Consider the following 16,097-nt stretch of genomic DNA (forward strand, 5'->3'; position numbering starts at 1 on the left):
TGCAATATTTAGGGTCCTAAAGACAATTTATGGTCTTTGTGAGTTAATCCCAAAAATCTGGCGTCGGTCGACCGATCCCTAAGGTCATTCAATAATCCTTTGAGCTTATTTATCCTATCATGCATGTAATGCATTGATTACTACAGACTATTTCCTATTTACTATTACATACCCGAATAAAACTCAATTAAATTACAACAAATAAATGTTTTGGGTCTTTATCTTCTTCTAGTCCATGCGTGTGCACCATATTATACTTCCAATTGATCCTGCACACAAACTCATCAACTATTAAATATCAAAGTATTTGTTATAATCAAAACGGGATATGACCTATAAGGTCAACAAGTATACAATGCCGCTCCACCCGTAAAGGGGCATTTAATGGAATTTTCTTGCTTGTGAGCTTGAGGCGAGGACGTAGGCATTGTTGGCCAAACCCTGATAACATATCTTGTGTCAGCTCTCTCTTTCGCACGTCTACCTAAATTTTTGCACTTTAATTTCTATACATGTATGTTATTATTTATTGTCTTGTTTATTTTACATACACGCCTTGAATAATTAAGAAATACTAAGTCTACTTTAATTGATTTATTTATCTGTTCAATTTTACATTGTTTGGTAATTGACATATATTTTTAAAGACCCTATGTTGCGGTATACTGCTTGTGGATTTGAACTTAACTTAGGAAAAGTTTTAAAATTCCAATTTACCCCCCTCTTGGGAATACACCAAAGTCAACAGTAAGTGATGAGAAGTATAAGCCTTGTGTTCTTAACATCTGAAAAGTATTTAACTTCTCAACTTAAATCTTATGGATTTAATCATAAAGCAAATGTTTTTATTTTTTTGGCATAAATAATTAATTCATATGGTTACCATGTGAATAATTATAATAAAAAGAATCAATATATAAAGCATTTGATCATTCTGAAATCCTCACATATTGTGCACTATTAGTGCACCAAATCCTCATGGCTTTTCACCCCTCCTTATCTATTTATTTATTTTCATTTTTGTTGTGCTTATGGTAATGGGGATGGAAAAAATACAATTTAGGAATGGTGAGGAGAGGAGACATAGTAGTTTTGAGTTGGTAGCTTGTTTGTGCTCATTGTTGTTTGAGGTGGCTGAGAAGGAATTTTGGAGATTTAGTACTTTTGTGTTGGCAGTTAGTCATGCTCATTATCATTTGAGATATATATCTTGGTGATGTCTTCAAGTCCAATTGAATTTAAGCTTATTGGAAACAATGACACTAAATGTGACTGGAGATGGACGGAGACATGACCAAAGTCGGTGGTGAACTTGGATTGAAATGATAAATGTTATGAAAAGGCAATTGGAATGGGCTATGGCTCCATGTCGTTCACATTCAGAGTAATAAGAAGAGGGCATAAAAAACTAAGAAAAAGAAAAGAAAGAAAGGACCATTAACCATGACCAACTCTTACATTGCATTTAAGAGCATGAATTTCGAACGTTAGATTTGGATTTGGGTGGATTTGAAAATATTTTAATACAATTTTATATTACATCTTATTCAAATCCAATACAAATCCAAATTTAAGGTCTTTCCAAACATAGGGTTATTGTGGGCTTTCAAACCATAGGTCCCTACAAACTTCTTTAAAAAAAAGAGCTCCACTCTCTCTTTTTTATTAACCAATGATCTCCTTAAGACATCATAATGTCAAATGCACAAGAGAAGGAGGATGGTGATTGATATAACACATAATGATCCCAATATTGACTTACAAAAGACTAAAAAAGAAAGAACTTGCATTGAGGTACAAGATGATTTTAGTAGTAACAAATATAACATCCAAATCATTTCAACCCAATAAATACCCACAAATCAAATCATAACTCCCACAATCCCAATAATTTCTCATTTTGAAGAAATAAATTAGGGTATCCCTCGAAACCCTATACAATGGATTCCATAAGAAAGGTCAAGGTATCTTATTCTTACCTATTTTTTTTACTGTTGCAATAATTTAATCCTTTCATATCCCCTAACCTAAGCATTAGAGTGATCCCCTAAAGTACACCCCAGGTCCTCCAAAAATTTTCTTTTCTTGATTCTTAGGGGGTGGTCTAGCTCGTGGTCGATCTAGTTAACTTGATTAATTTTTGGCTGCAATAATTGGCGCCATTTGTGGGAAGATTAGAAGGATTGAATTAATAACTATCACAGTCGCCTCTCATAATTCCAATTCCTATAATCCTTTTGGAGATCATTCACCTTTATCAATTCAATCAATGCATGTCAATATCTCTTCATGAAACAAATGGTACCAATGGAGCAATTTCCAATCTTTTATAGAAGGATGAAAGAAATATTTGGAGTGCTTTTACAATAGAGAAGGATTATTCATAACAGAATCCAGAAATGCTTCTTTTGGATATGTCCTTAGAAGGTAATCTGCGGTGCATTGAGAAATTTTTTTGAAGATTTCAGATCTGGTCGGAAAGAACCATGGTCTTGAGAATGCCAATAACATTGGCATTGACGAACAATGCTTATAAGCATTTGAGGATAAATATTTTTTAAAAAAACGACCTATCAACTTGAAAAAATGATGGAGGTTTTTGATAAATTTATATTAGATGAACTCAATATAATTTTGTTATATAATCTTATGAGATATTCTTTTATTGTTAATATTTAAATGCAAGCAACTAATAGCTTACAAAGACTGCAAGACTTTCAACAAGTCAGTTGGGTCCACTTGCTGAAAAAAGCCCAACTGATGAGCACTGCTCATAAGACATGAAAAAACCCAAATGAAACATTGCTCATAAGGCATATAATGCCCATATGATGAGCACAGTTGATAAGGAAATTAGAAGCACTGCTCACCAAAATATGACCCATTTAACAAGCACAGCTCATAAGCCCCAAAAATGGCCATATGATGGGCACAACTCACAAGGCAACTAGAGGCAAGCACAACTCACCAAAATATGACCCATCTGATGAGGACAGCTCATGAGGGAACCAGAGGCGAGCACTACTCACTAAGATATGACCCATTTGATGATCACAACTTATGAGTCCCAAAAATGTCCATCTAATGAGCACAACTTATAAGGAAACCAAAGGCTAGCACAACTCACCAAAATATGAGTCATCTAATGAGCACAACTTATGAGACCCAAAAATTCCCATTTGATGAACACAACTCATGAGACAACTAGAGGCAAACACTGTTCACCAAAATATGGTCCACCAAGCACAGCTCACGAGGCAACAAAGGGAGAACACTACTTATCAAAATATGTCATATGAGCACTGATCATAATACCTAAAAACACTTTTTTTATAAGCACAACTCATGCCATCTTGCTCAGTTTGAGTCGTCTCCACCAAATGCGACTCGATTGTTCATAATCTGGCATGAACTTGGCCCAAATTTATATTAGGACCTCTATATTTAGGTTTGAATTGGACTTTACCAAAAAGCTAGCTTGGTACTCCTTAAGCAACTTGAGGCTCATTTGTTGGTTTGGATTTTGCATGATTCAATTGAGTCGTTTTTTAAGAGATTTGTTCGAATTTTTTGATTGAATAAAACTGGATTAAGTAAATCATATGGACCACTCTCAAGCCAAAGAAAGTAATTCTAAAGCTTGAGAGTTGGGGGGGGGGGGGTGGATTGATACACCACAAAATAATATTAATGTTGACTTGTAAAAGACTAAAAAAGAAAGGACCTAAATCGAGGGATAAGATGAGTTTAGTGGCAACAAATAGGACATCCAAATCAATTCAACTCATTAAATACCCATAAGTCAAATCATAACTCCCACAATCCTAATAATTTCTCATTTATGAAGAAATCAATAAAGATGTCCCTCAAACTATCTATAAAAGGGGCTCCATAAGAAAGGTTAATGTATCTCATTCTTATTTATTCTTTTACTGTTATAATAATTCAATCATTCTATGATCTCTAACTTAGGCTTTTGGTGTGATCCCCTAGAGTGTACCTCAAGCTCTCCAAGCCTCTTTTTTCCTAATTCTTAGTAGGTGGTCGAGGTTGTGGTTGATTTGGTTCACCCAATTAACTTTTGGCTGCAACAGTGATAAAAATAAATGGTATGGCTAATTATGTTGTCAACAACCACAAATACTACTAGGGCTTCAAAAATAGTTTGTTCTTGGAAGTTTTCTATGCTCGAGCTCCTTTCTAAAACATTATTTACTGACATTTGAGAAAGACAAAGATTGAAGGAGAAACATAAGATAAGAAAGAATAAAGAAGAAATTAAACGAAGTAGATGAGAAAAATATGGAAAGAGAAGGGACAAGAGAGAGAAATAGGGGGTTAACATATGCAATTTTTTTAATGGACTTCCAAAAAACAATTAACTATTGAAACTTGTTAGCTGCAATTAAAAGGCTGTGCTAGTAAATTTTCTTCTGATGACATCCATTTGAAAGAAAGAATTTATTGTAGTTGATGACAAATTTGATAATGAATAGTTCTAATCCAAAGGTTTCCTAATTACTTGTCAAAGAAAATAAGTGAAAAATTCTATTAAATGTTGTATGAGTAGTGAAAGCATACTATTAGTGAAAATAATTTTGAGTATTTTTAAAAATATTTGAAAAATTGATTCACTTTATATTATTTTATATATAGTTTTGTCAATCAAATAACAATGGTACATAATTCATCTTTTTTTTTTTTCTATTGATAATAGGACAATTCAATAATAATAATAATAATATAATATAATTTTAAATACTTGTTTAATAAACATTACTTTGGAGGATAACCTCCTAGATTACTATGTTTAAGATGTAAAACAATTTGTACATTAAAACATTTTTTTTAATAAAAATGTTGAACTGCCTAGTGGGTATATTAGGTAACTTAAAAGCCGGAAGGGGGTAAAATTTTAGTATCAAAGGCGTTGGAAAAGGAAGAATTAGAAATTAGAATTTTTATTGCAAGGTTTTTCCCATCGGAGCACCCAGAACTCGGCGGGGAGCATCATATAAAGAGAGCTGCCAACAACGAGTAGCCTCTGTGTCGCTCTCTCCATCTTCGAGCTCCATTCCCCGCTGCCATACCTCGCCGGAAAGGTTACTTCACAGACCGTTATCTAGCTGAATCTCCAAACCGCAAGCAGCGTCGCCATTTCCGATCATCAAGCTTCCATGTGAAAACTTCCATTAATTCCATAACTGACCGATCTCCGACGGCAGCGCGGTTCGATTAGTTGCTACTGCTTCGGAGACATAGACTCGAAGAAACTATGGCGCTCTCAGCTTCTGACCTTCCGGCGATGTACTCGTTGCTCACCAATTCGCTTAGCGGCGATGAAAACTTGCGCAAACCGGCCGAGGCCGCCCTTTCTCAGTCCGAGAGCAGGCCTGGCTTCTGCTCTTGTCTTATGGTAATTTTTGCATTCCCAGAGTCTCGCTGTTCTCTTTCCATCTCTATCTCGGAAGTTGTGTCCTGAAGATTCTGGATGATGCAGGAAGTGATAACAGCAAAGGACTTAGCGTCTCAGGTGGATGTTCGTTTGATGGCTTCCGTCTACTTCAAGAATAGTATTAATCGGTATTGGAGGAACAGACGGGATTCCTTGTAAGATGCCATCCTCCGTGTCCTTTAGTTTCGTGGTGGTCCAAAAATGTCGCATTTGTTGTCATGCAATTTTGTGATTTGATCACAAGATTGCGATGAAAGGCTGATTTGACTGTTCTATGCCGGATATTTCATGCTTAGTTTAGTGAACTTTGTAGGAAGATGTGGTGATCCCTGTTTATAGCAGGGTATTCTAATTTAAAAAACATAGGTTGCAATGCAGAGAAAGCTTCATGGTTTTGTGAAAGTCAAGTGGCTTTACTGTGTCTGCCATACCCAAACTGAATAATGTTTTGAGGTATAATGCATCAGTATAATATTATTAATGGTGCACGCATATTTGCAACTGATTACAGGAGGCTTTCAGTTATAGGCAATCGCAATACATGATAACTTGATTGGGAACTGGGATTTGGATAGATGATTGTCTAAGAAATGTGTTTCTTCCATGGAAAATGATCTTTACTCAAACTATTGATGGCATGCCTTATTGTTCATGGAGGGGTCTGGGTTGGTATGCACTGTCTTGCACCTTGTTACTTGCTACAAGGAATGAACTCAAATGTCATGTGCCAAATGACTGAAGTGCAATATGATTATGGATGCAACCCAGCTCCATGCACAAATAGCCAATTACTATGTCGTTTGTCTCAACTCAATTTAGCTTGAAAAAACCATTTGTACCAGCTCGGAACTTTGTTTTGTCCATGTAAATCCCAATTTGTGATTATGCTTTATTGATGGTTTAACCTCCTATAAGCTCATGTCCCACAATGGTTCTTTTCTTGCCATATAAGCATCTTTATTTGTGGGTCTTATTCTACATTCCAAATTCTTCATTTATGAAATTATATTGATGAAAATGATCTCATCTTGTCCCCAAGGTTTTGCCCAAACACATTGTTTTCTCTATTCAAAGTTTGAGGTAGTATTTCGATTGTTATAAAGCATAGGAATGTAATGTCAAACAAATGGCAATGGTCTAGGTAATCTAATGTGTCAACAGTCATCAGAGATGTGCTGATTGTTGAAGGCAACCATCTGTTTGCCATTTTGCATGTTTAAGTTACGGAAATGGTTATTCTCTCAGGTGTTTGTGTTATGGCTACCTAGTTATTCTTCCTTTTCCCTTACTTTTGTTTACTTGATACATGCAACAAATTCTGGACCAAATAGGTGGTCTCTCACTTTTCTCTATCATTTTAGACGGAGACTCTTAAATAAGCCATATGGGTCTGCAAATTACTAAATGTTTACATGGCTGTGAATCATATTGTCCTTTTCTAAAAAAAATCTTTGCCTTGGTTTTCCGGATAATTGTTGCTTTCTGCATGGATCTTGTATGGAAGGAATAGAAGAAGAAAATGTTAATATATTGAATTCTTCATATATGTGTTCTTGTGTATTTATGTATGTTTGTATTGTATACCCACATCCTCTCAGTTTCTAATTTAGAAAAACCAAGAAATTGATAGATAAATGTGCTATTTGTCTGTTATAAATGAGAGGATGCTTTTTACCAAGAAAATGATAGATAAATGTGCTATTTGGCTGTTATTAACAAGAGGATGCTTTTGAGAATTGGTGGAGTAAAATTTATTTTAATGTCGTAGGCACATGTGATATACATGTTTCCGCTCATGGAAAATTCATGCATTGATGTTTAAGGAGTCTCAGGCCTCATATATTTTAACTTTTCTTGTCACATTTTTTTTTTCTTTTGTAGTTTTATTGTCATTTTCTGCTTTGATGGAATTTGGTGCATTAATATCATCACTTTCTGATGGGAGTTGAATTATGAATTGATTTTGACTGTTTGAATCGCCTAGGGTGTTATTCTTCTCGTGCATCCCCTTTCATCCCTTTCTCTCTATGTTTTCCACATTTGGTCTCTTCTATACCTATCCTAACATATTTCTCCTCTCCCTTCTCTACCTTTCTCTCCCATCCTAAATCTGTTGTCCAAAATTCACTTCATTGTTTGCTTCAATTATTCCTCATTATGAGCTAGTAGGAGTTTTGCTCAAACATAGAGCATGAATTGGACATGGCCATAGTTGGATTTGTTATAAAAATGATAAAATCACTTTTCTTCATATTATTATTATTATTTTCATTTTTTTAAATTTAAGAGTGTATTTGACAGCGTGGTAAGCTTATTATTGTATTTGACTCAGCTAAAATATGCTGTGAAATTACCTGTGCAGGGGAATTAGCAGTGAGGAGAAATTGCATTTGAGACAAAAACTGTTGTCACACTTGAGAGAAGAAAATTATCAGGTGGTGGCTGAAACTTTTCCCCCCTCTTTTCATGAATGGTTTGCTTTTTCAATTTTTGTCAAGCATAAGATGGATAAAGATGCCTACATCCAGTGTGGTCCCTTCCCCTTATGAAACTACCTTAAAACTACAGATTACAAAAGGAACCCTTCTTATATGTTAATATGCTGTCCTCGTATGTTTCAATATGCATAATGGGCCATTGGTGCAACCTTAGTTCTAATGCTATGATGATACTGCATATGGAAAGTCAAGGTTTCAAGTCTGGCATATTTGTTACAAGATGTGGTTAATAAATGCATTTTTAGTATACTAAGTGGTTGATTTTCATCGGACATATAAATGCAATATGCCTAAGCCCTAACTAACATGCCTTCAGTGGATTGGGTATACATAAATGTAGTATGTCCTCAGTGGCTTTTGAACAATACTTATGACTTAATAATATTAAAGAGATAATGGATAAATTTTTCCTTCAAATAAAATAATCAGATATTATGTATTTCATGGGTCAAATTCTCTATCAACTAAAATCATCAGATATTATGTATTTCATTCTTTGTTATATGGGACTTGCTCTTTCTCACTCCTACAATTGCTTCTGTTAGCAGTTAGTTTTGCTAATTTTCTGTGCAATTTTGGTCCAGTGCAGATAGCTCTTCTGTTGGCTGTGCTCATCTCAAAAATTGCTCGCATTGATTATCCTAAAGAATGGTACACCAGTTGTCTGTTCATTTTTCTATTTATGAAGCATTAGAAAAACTGAAAGAGTGCATATGCCACCTAATCACAATGTAAGTTTATTTGACATGATTATTGAGCAAGTTATTTATAAGGTTTGTGAAAAACTTGCAGACATGATGCTAAAAAGCTCCTCTTCAAAGGTCTTTTTTTATTACTATTTAGAATTAAGATCAAGGCCAAAAAGTAACACTACAGGTTCCTGTTGTTGGAGGGATTGAGGATAAATTTTGGATGGGCACTAGAGGGTCCCCCTCATTTCAATCCCTTGATGTTTGGTGTGTAACCCTGCAATAGAAATTGGAAATCCACTCAAATCCAAGAATTGATTTTGGGTTATAAGAGGGGTTACATATAACCCTCAAGGGGAAATGTATTATTTGCAAACCCCCAGCAAGGATAGAGATCGGAGAAGAAGTCTACTGCAAGTTTGCAACTACAATTGCCACCACTTCTGCTATTGCCAACACCACCAACCCCCACATCCACCATGACCACCACCACCATTGTTTCCACAGTTATAATCACGAGCACTGCCAGCACTATGACTACCATAGCCACCACAACTACCGTGTTATTGTTTTTAACTCCCTCTTCTTTATAACTTGCATTGTGCTGTTAGCACCATTGTTGCCAACACCTCTGCAGCAATACTTCACGTGATAATTTGTTTTTTCTTGTCCCACAAATTCCTCAATACCAAAGAAGAAATCTAACTTGCTCAACTAGCTGAAATGCGTGTTCTAGTTGCCGATGTGGTTTGAATGAATAGACATTGTTTGATTGTTACTTTCATACACACGGTGCATCCCACGATTCCCACCTCCTTCCCTTTTTGTATTCGTTTTCTTTTAGGTAATTCACGCATATTATATGAACCTTGTAATGCCACTGGAGCCATTTCTGGACTAAATTTTAAAGTAGAAAAAGAAAAAGAAATTGATAATAACAAATTGTTAAGAAAATTTGGAGGGTTTGTTGAGCTAGGGAGAGGCAGTTGCCACCAGTTTTGGAACTGAGCTAAAAAATGAATGGTTTTCCAGTTCTATGCTGCGATTATTGGTGTTGTGACTTGTGGTGGTCAGACTAAGTATGCCATGCTTTCCCTCCGCCAATATGGTTTGGGATCCTTGCATACTGAGTATTGAATTTATTGTTATTCTTCTTCTTCTTCTTCTTCTTCTTATAATTATTATTACTATTATAATTAATATTATTATTGGTGTTTGTGAGCTATTAAATGTAGTATTTGGTTTTCAGTCCTCATGGTTCTTTTAGTAAATTAGATTACCTGTATTGATCTATTAAATGATCTCTTAATCAGGCCAGAGCTCTTTACAGTTCTTGCGCAACAACTTCAATCAGCAGATATACTTACTTCCCACCGGATTTTCATGATTCTCTTCCGAACGTTGAAGGAATTGTCCACTAAAAGGCTTGCTTCAGATCAGAGGAACTTTGCACAGGTACAGTATATCATACCACATTAGTGTTTTTTATATTTTCCTCTCTCTTCCTTCAGTGAAATCTTCTCTTTCCCTTATTTTTCTCTTTTACTTTCCTGAACCTACAAGATATTTTATTGCTGTTGTATTCTGCACCTACCTATTTGATTTATTTGTAGTTTGTGTTTCTTTGGGCCAAACATCATCATATTAGGGAAGTATGTGATGCAAAAATAATTTTGGTGGTTCTTAGAGCTTAAAAGGATTTTTTTACTAAGTTTCATTGGGATGATCCCGTGTTAAGTTATGTTTATTTTAATATTTGAATCTTTAGTATCACTTTTGGGCTTCAGGTTCCTTTTCTTTCCCTCTCCCTCTCGTCCAGGCTCTCCCTCTTGTCTTCTCCTCCTCCTTCCTCCTTTCTTTTTCCTTCTTCATTTCTCTTTCTGTTCTCCCTCTGTTCTATCTCTCTCTGTTTCTGACTTTCTGTTTGTGTCCCACATAAGTCTTGCTCGTAAGGAAATTCATTTATTTGAATCTAATAATCTCAGTTTCATATTAAATTTTGGATTCATTATATACAAAAATAAATAAATTCCTTGCCAACTAAATTCCTTTTCTTTTCTTTCTTTTACTTCTACTTCTAAAGGTTTCTTTTCTTTTTCGTTCTTTCATTTTCCTGTATTTTATTCTCTGTTTTGGTTTTGTTTCTCACCAATCAAAAGATCCACTCTCTGGACTTCCTTTCTTTCCTTTCTTTTCTCCTAAAGACTCAAACAAATCCAAGGATTCTTGTTTCTTCAACCCTAAAATCATGAAGAAGCAATAAAGATTTATGGGTTGAGGAATTTTGTTTCTTTAATATTCTTGGATTTGAATCTTGAATTTAGATTTGAAGAATTCTTGCAATCCCTCATTGCTTAAATATTCTTTGAATTGATTTTCTTTAGTAACATCAAATTTCTTGCATCAAAGGTACTTACGATAGCATTTTTCAAGCGGTTGTTGTTACCTCTTTTAGTTTCAGTCACCGGTGAAATTTTCTCCTCTCTTGTGATTCTTTTTTTATTACGATTATTAATAATTTTTCCAATAGTTGGTTAGCAGTAGAGATTGTGTTTTTGATTACATGCTTTTTTGTGTTTTGTGTTTTTCATTTGCTAGTTTTAGAATATACAAAATTTTTCAAGAAGTACTATTGCATGTTTTTTTTTTAAAAAAATTTTGTCTAGCTTGGATTAACACCTAAAATTGTGTGCTTTAAAATTTTTAATGCATTATATTGTGTGTGTGGTTACTATTAGTTGTAGGGTGTGACTTAGAAAATTGTCTATGTGAATTAAGTTTGCAAAAAAATAAAATAAAAATGCAAATGTATATGTTGCCTGCGTAACAGAAATTCTTTGTACACAATCAGTCCCAAAGCTGGATAAAGGAGTAGGATTGTTATAGGTAGCTGACAACCAAAGTAAAAAACCTTTGTTAGATCTTATTATCATAAGTTCTTACCAAATTCACCTAGGTCAAGGGAATAGATCGGGCCAGTATAAATGGGAGAGGGTTAATAAGTTAGCACAAGAAACTAAAATAAGATTAGCAACTTGAAATATATGGACTCTTATGGGAAATAATATGGAAATAGTGGAAATAATATTTAGAAGAAAAATTAACTTAATTTGCCTTCAAGAGACGAAATGGGAAGGAGAGAAAGTTAGAGAAATTGAAAAATCAAGATTTAAATTTTGGTACATTGGTAAAGAGAAACATAAAAACAGGGTGGGTATTATTGTAGAGAAAAACCTAAAAGATAATGTAGTAGATGCTAAAAGAATAGGGGATAGGATCATTATAATTAGGATAGCTTTAGGTCGGGAAATAGTGACTGTCATTAGTGCGTATGCTCCCCAAATAGGCTCAGTAGAAAATCTGGAAAGACAAATTTGGGAAGATATGGATAGTATTTTACAAGGGATACCAATGTATGAAAAGACATTTATAGGAGCCGATTTGAATGGTCATATTGGCAAGGATAATATAGGATATGATAGGATACATGGACGCCATGGATATGGAGATAAAAATAAGGTCAGTAAAACAATAGGTCAGTAAAACAATCTTAGATTTTGCCATGTCTTACGATTTGGTTATACTGAATACTTCCTTTATAAAAAGAGAAGAACGCTTAATAACTTTCAAGAGTATAATAAAAGCCAAATAGATTTCTTCTTAATTAAGAATGGTGATCATCTATCTTGAAATGATTGTAAAGTTATTCCAGGTGAAAGTTTGGCTACACAACATACAATCTTAGTACGAGATATACATATTAAAAAATAGAAGAGAAGGAGTAGTATAAATCAACACAAGAGGACTAGATGGTGGAATTTGAAGAGGTATAATATAGTAAAATTCAAAGATAAAATGAACAAAGAGTGTGATTAGACAATAGGGGATAAGGTTGATGCAAATACTGTTTGGAATAAAATGGTAAATTCTATTGTAGGATAGTAAAAGAGGTTTTAAGAGAGTCCAAAGGAAGATACTCGGGTTGTAAAGAAAGTTGGTGGTGGGATCAAAATGTCTAAAAAATTGTTAAGACAAAAAGAAATTGGTATGAAATATGGAAAAATTGTAGAAATATAGATAATCTTGAAAAAAATAAAAAAGCCAGAAAAATGCAGAAAAGTCTATCAATGAAAGGTAAACATAGAGCTTATGATACTTATACTAAACTAGATATAAAAGGAGAAAAAAACATTTATAAACTTGCTAGAGCTAGAGAAAGAAAATGCAAAGTTTTAGGTGATGTAAAATGTATGAAAGACGAGAATGATAATGTCTTAATTAGAGAAGAAAACATAAAAAAAGTGGCGAAGATACTTTAATAAGTTGTTTAATGAAATCCAAATGAAGGATTGAACTTGCAAGTGGGAAATGAGGAGAAGACTAAAAATAGGAGATTTATTTGTAAAATTAGAGTCCTTGAAGTTAAGATCACATCTATAGGACCAGATAAAATACCAATTGAAGAGTGGAAATGTTTAGGGGATAAAGGAATTATTTGATTAACTAACTTTTCAAAGCTATTATAAAAATTAAGAAAATGGTAGAAGAATGGAGGAAAAGTATGTTAGTACCTTTGTATAAAAACAAAGGCGATATTTCAAAGCTGTAATAACTATCGTGGAATTAAGGTTATGAGTCATATGATGAAATTATGGGAAAGGGTAATTGAACATAGAATAAGATTAGACACGAAGGTTTCAGAAAATAAATTTGGTTTTATGCCTGGGAGATCAACAACAAAAGCTATTTATCTTTTAATAAGTTTAGTGGAAAAGTTTAGGGAAAAGAAGAAGGATTTGCATATGGTTTTTATTGACTTAGAGAAAGCTTATGATAGGGTACGTAGGGAAGTTCTTTGTTGGGTATTAGAAAAGAAGGGAGTTTGCAATAGATATACAGAGTTCATTAAGGATATGTATGATAGAATAGTGACTAGCGTTAGGACTATAGGAGGAGAATCTAGAGAGTTTCCAATCACAATAGGTGTACATCAAGGTTTTGCTTTGAGTCCTTAATTTTTTACTTTTGTAATTGATGAACTAACTAGGAATACCCAAAATGAGATCCCTTGTTGTATGTTGTCTGCATATGATCTCATATTGATTGATAATTGTAGAAGTGGCGTGGAATCTAAGCTAGAACTTTGGAGAACCACATTAGAGTCTAAAGGGTTTAGGATAAGTAGGAATAAAGATAGAACATAAGAAATGTAATTTTAATAATGTAAGGAGTAGCAATAGAGAGAAGATTAAATTGGATAATTAAGAGATTAATAGCATTGATAGATTTAGATATCTTGGATCTACTATGCAAGCCTGAAAGGGAAATTAAAGAAGATGTAGTACGTAGAATTAAGACAAGTTGGTCAAAATGGAGGAGTGCGTTAGGTGTCTTGTGTGATCATAGAATACCCTTAAAATTAAAAGGAAAGTTTTATAAGACGGCTGTAAGGCCAGTTATGCTTTATGGTTCGGAATGTTGGGCAACTAAGAAACAACATGTACAAAAAATGAAAGTTGCTAAGTTGCGTAGGTTAAGGTGGATGAGTGATTTTACATTAAAAAATAAAGTGAGAAATGAGCATATACACAATAATTTAGGTATAGCATTGATTGAAAACAAGATAAAGGAGGGGCGGCTTAGATGGTTTTGGCATTTGAAACACAGACCTAGTAGAGCACCTATGAGGAGGAGTGAGTTAGTTATTGTTTCTTGCATGAAAAGGGGTAGGGGTAGCCGGTAGGCTTAAAATAACTTGGAATGAGGTAGTGAGGAAGGATTTAATAGCCCTTAATCTAATAGAGGAAATATGAATCAGGTGAATTGATGGGAAATGATTCATAGTGCTGATCCCACCTAGTGGGACTTGAGACTTGTTGTTGTTGTTGTTGTTGTTTAGTATCACTTTTAGGTGATGGGGGCATTTTTGAAGAGCATTTGAAACTGTGTGTTGTGGGAGTGTCTTGTTTTAAGCAGTTAAAGTTGGTTTGAGGTGGTGAACTGGCTACATGGTGCTCCCTGCTCATGGATAATGGACCTGAACTTTTTCTTTTTACTTGTAGTCAGCTTCATAGCATGTGCTGCACATCTGGCTAGTAAATTGCATATATTAATATCTTCTCCAATAAAATTTATCAATAAAAAATGTATACCAGTAAGTAGAAGTTTCATTGCTCCAGTTCTGCAGTTAGAATTTCAAAAAATGTTGCACTGGTATTTTGTAGCAACATACTTCCTGTTATGTGCTGACATTGTTTATAAATTGCTTCACATGACTGTTCTTTTTTAGTGCTGACTGCTGATAGTGATAAACTGTCATCACCAATAGTCGTTTTATAAGGTGCCAGCATTTTTCTATTTTTCTTGTTAATATATATTTGATGATGTTTGGGCATGCGAATGATATAATGATGTCTAAACAAGAAAATATTTTGCCGATGTCAACCTGAAATATGGTCATAGTGATACATAACTTCCACCTGTAATTAATAAGGGATCTTCATAGGCATTTTGCCTAAAATCTCTCTCTCTCTCTCTCTCTCTCTCTCTCTCTCTCTCTCACGCGCGCGCGCACAAAAAAAAAGCTGTTAGTGGAACTGGATTTAAGTTTTGTTTCTAATGTTCTTTTCTCAAATGTTCTTTTTGGCAGATATCATCCCATTTCTTTGACTATAGCTGGCAGCTTTGGCAGAGTGATGTGCAGAACATCTTGCATGCTTTCTCTACACTTGATCAGAGCATTAGTTCAAATGCTTCAGAGCAGCATCATGATGATCTTTATGTAATGTCTGAGCGATGGTTGTTGTGTTTGAAAATATTACGTCAATTAATTATTTGTGGTTTTTCAAGTGATGCAAAATGTACACAGGTAATTATGTATTTATAAGTAAATTTATCCTGGTTTCAGTGTTTGTTGCAGTCTCCTTTTCCTCTTTCCTCACTTTCTTTATGGTATTAAATTCAGTGGCCCTCCTGCTGACCCATAATGTTTTTGTTTTTTTCCCAACTTTATTATTTCTATCATTTAGGAAGTCCGACCAGTTAAAGAGGTCTCGCCAGTGTTTCTGAATGCTATTCGATCATTTCTTCCATACTGTGAGATTTCTCTCTTGTTCTTGCTACAAAATGTTGTTATTTCTATGGGGTTATTCCACATATTTTGGTGTATATTGTAGAATCTTTCAAGAGTTATTGTTACAATTTCATTGTGCTTATTTGTGCCTTTATCTTGCATCATGTCATATACTATGTCTTGTATTGTGCTGTGCTGTATTTTTATTTGTTAGCACACATACAAATGAAGGACATGTACATGGGATGACATGGCAGATATTTTTTTTTTCATTTTTTTTGGGTTTCAAAATTTGGACACGTTGTGGAGAGACAACAATAAATTCATTCATATTTATGCATATGGATATTCAATACATAATAAGGGATAAAATTTCAGTGGGA

The 16,097-nt window shown here is 34.3% G+C and overlaps 1 protein-coding gene across 4 annotated transcripts in view; it reads left to right on the forward strand.

Annotated features, from left to right (window-relative positions):
• Positions 1-4,945: 4,945 nt before the first annotated feature.
• Positions 4,946-16,097, forward strand: part of LOC131168633 (uncharacterized) — an 82,413-nt gene continuing 71,261 nt past the window's right edge. For all 4 annotated transcript variants that reach the window (XM_058128225.1, XM_058128226.1, XM_058128223.1 and 1 more), the window contains exons 1-7: positions 4,946-5,416; positions 5,501-5,610; positions 7,818-7,890; positions 8,543-8,604; positions 9,956-10,097; positions 15,292-15,510; positions 15,671-15,737. In XM_058128225.1, the coding sequence (XP_057984208.1) occupies positions 5,276-5,416; positions 5,501-5,610; positions 7,818-7,890; positions 8,543-8,604; positions 9,956-10,097; positions 15,292-15,510; positions 15,671-15,737 (814 nt within the window). In that variant the 5' untranslated portion in view covers positions 4,946-5,275. The remainder of the gene's footprint in view (positions 5,417-5,500; positions 5,611-7,817; positions 7,891-8,542; positions 8,605-9,955; positions 10,098-15,291; positions 15,511-15,670; positions 15,738-16,097) is intronic.

The sequence above is a fragment of the Malania oleifera genome, chromosome 11, assembly GCF_029873635.1.
Source record: "Malania oleifera isolate guangnan ecotype guangnan chromosome 11, ASM2987363v1, whole genome shotgun sequence".
NCBI lineage: Eukaryota > Viridiplantae > Streptophyta > Magnoliopsida > Santalales > Ximeniaceae > Malania > Malania oleifera.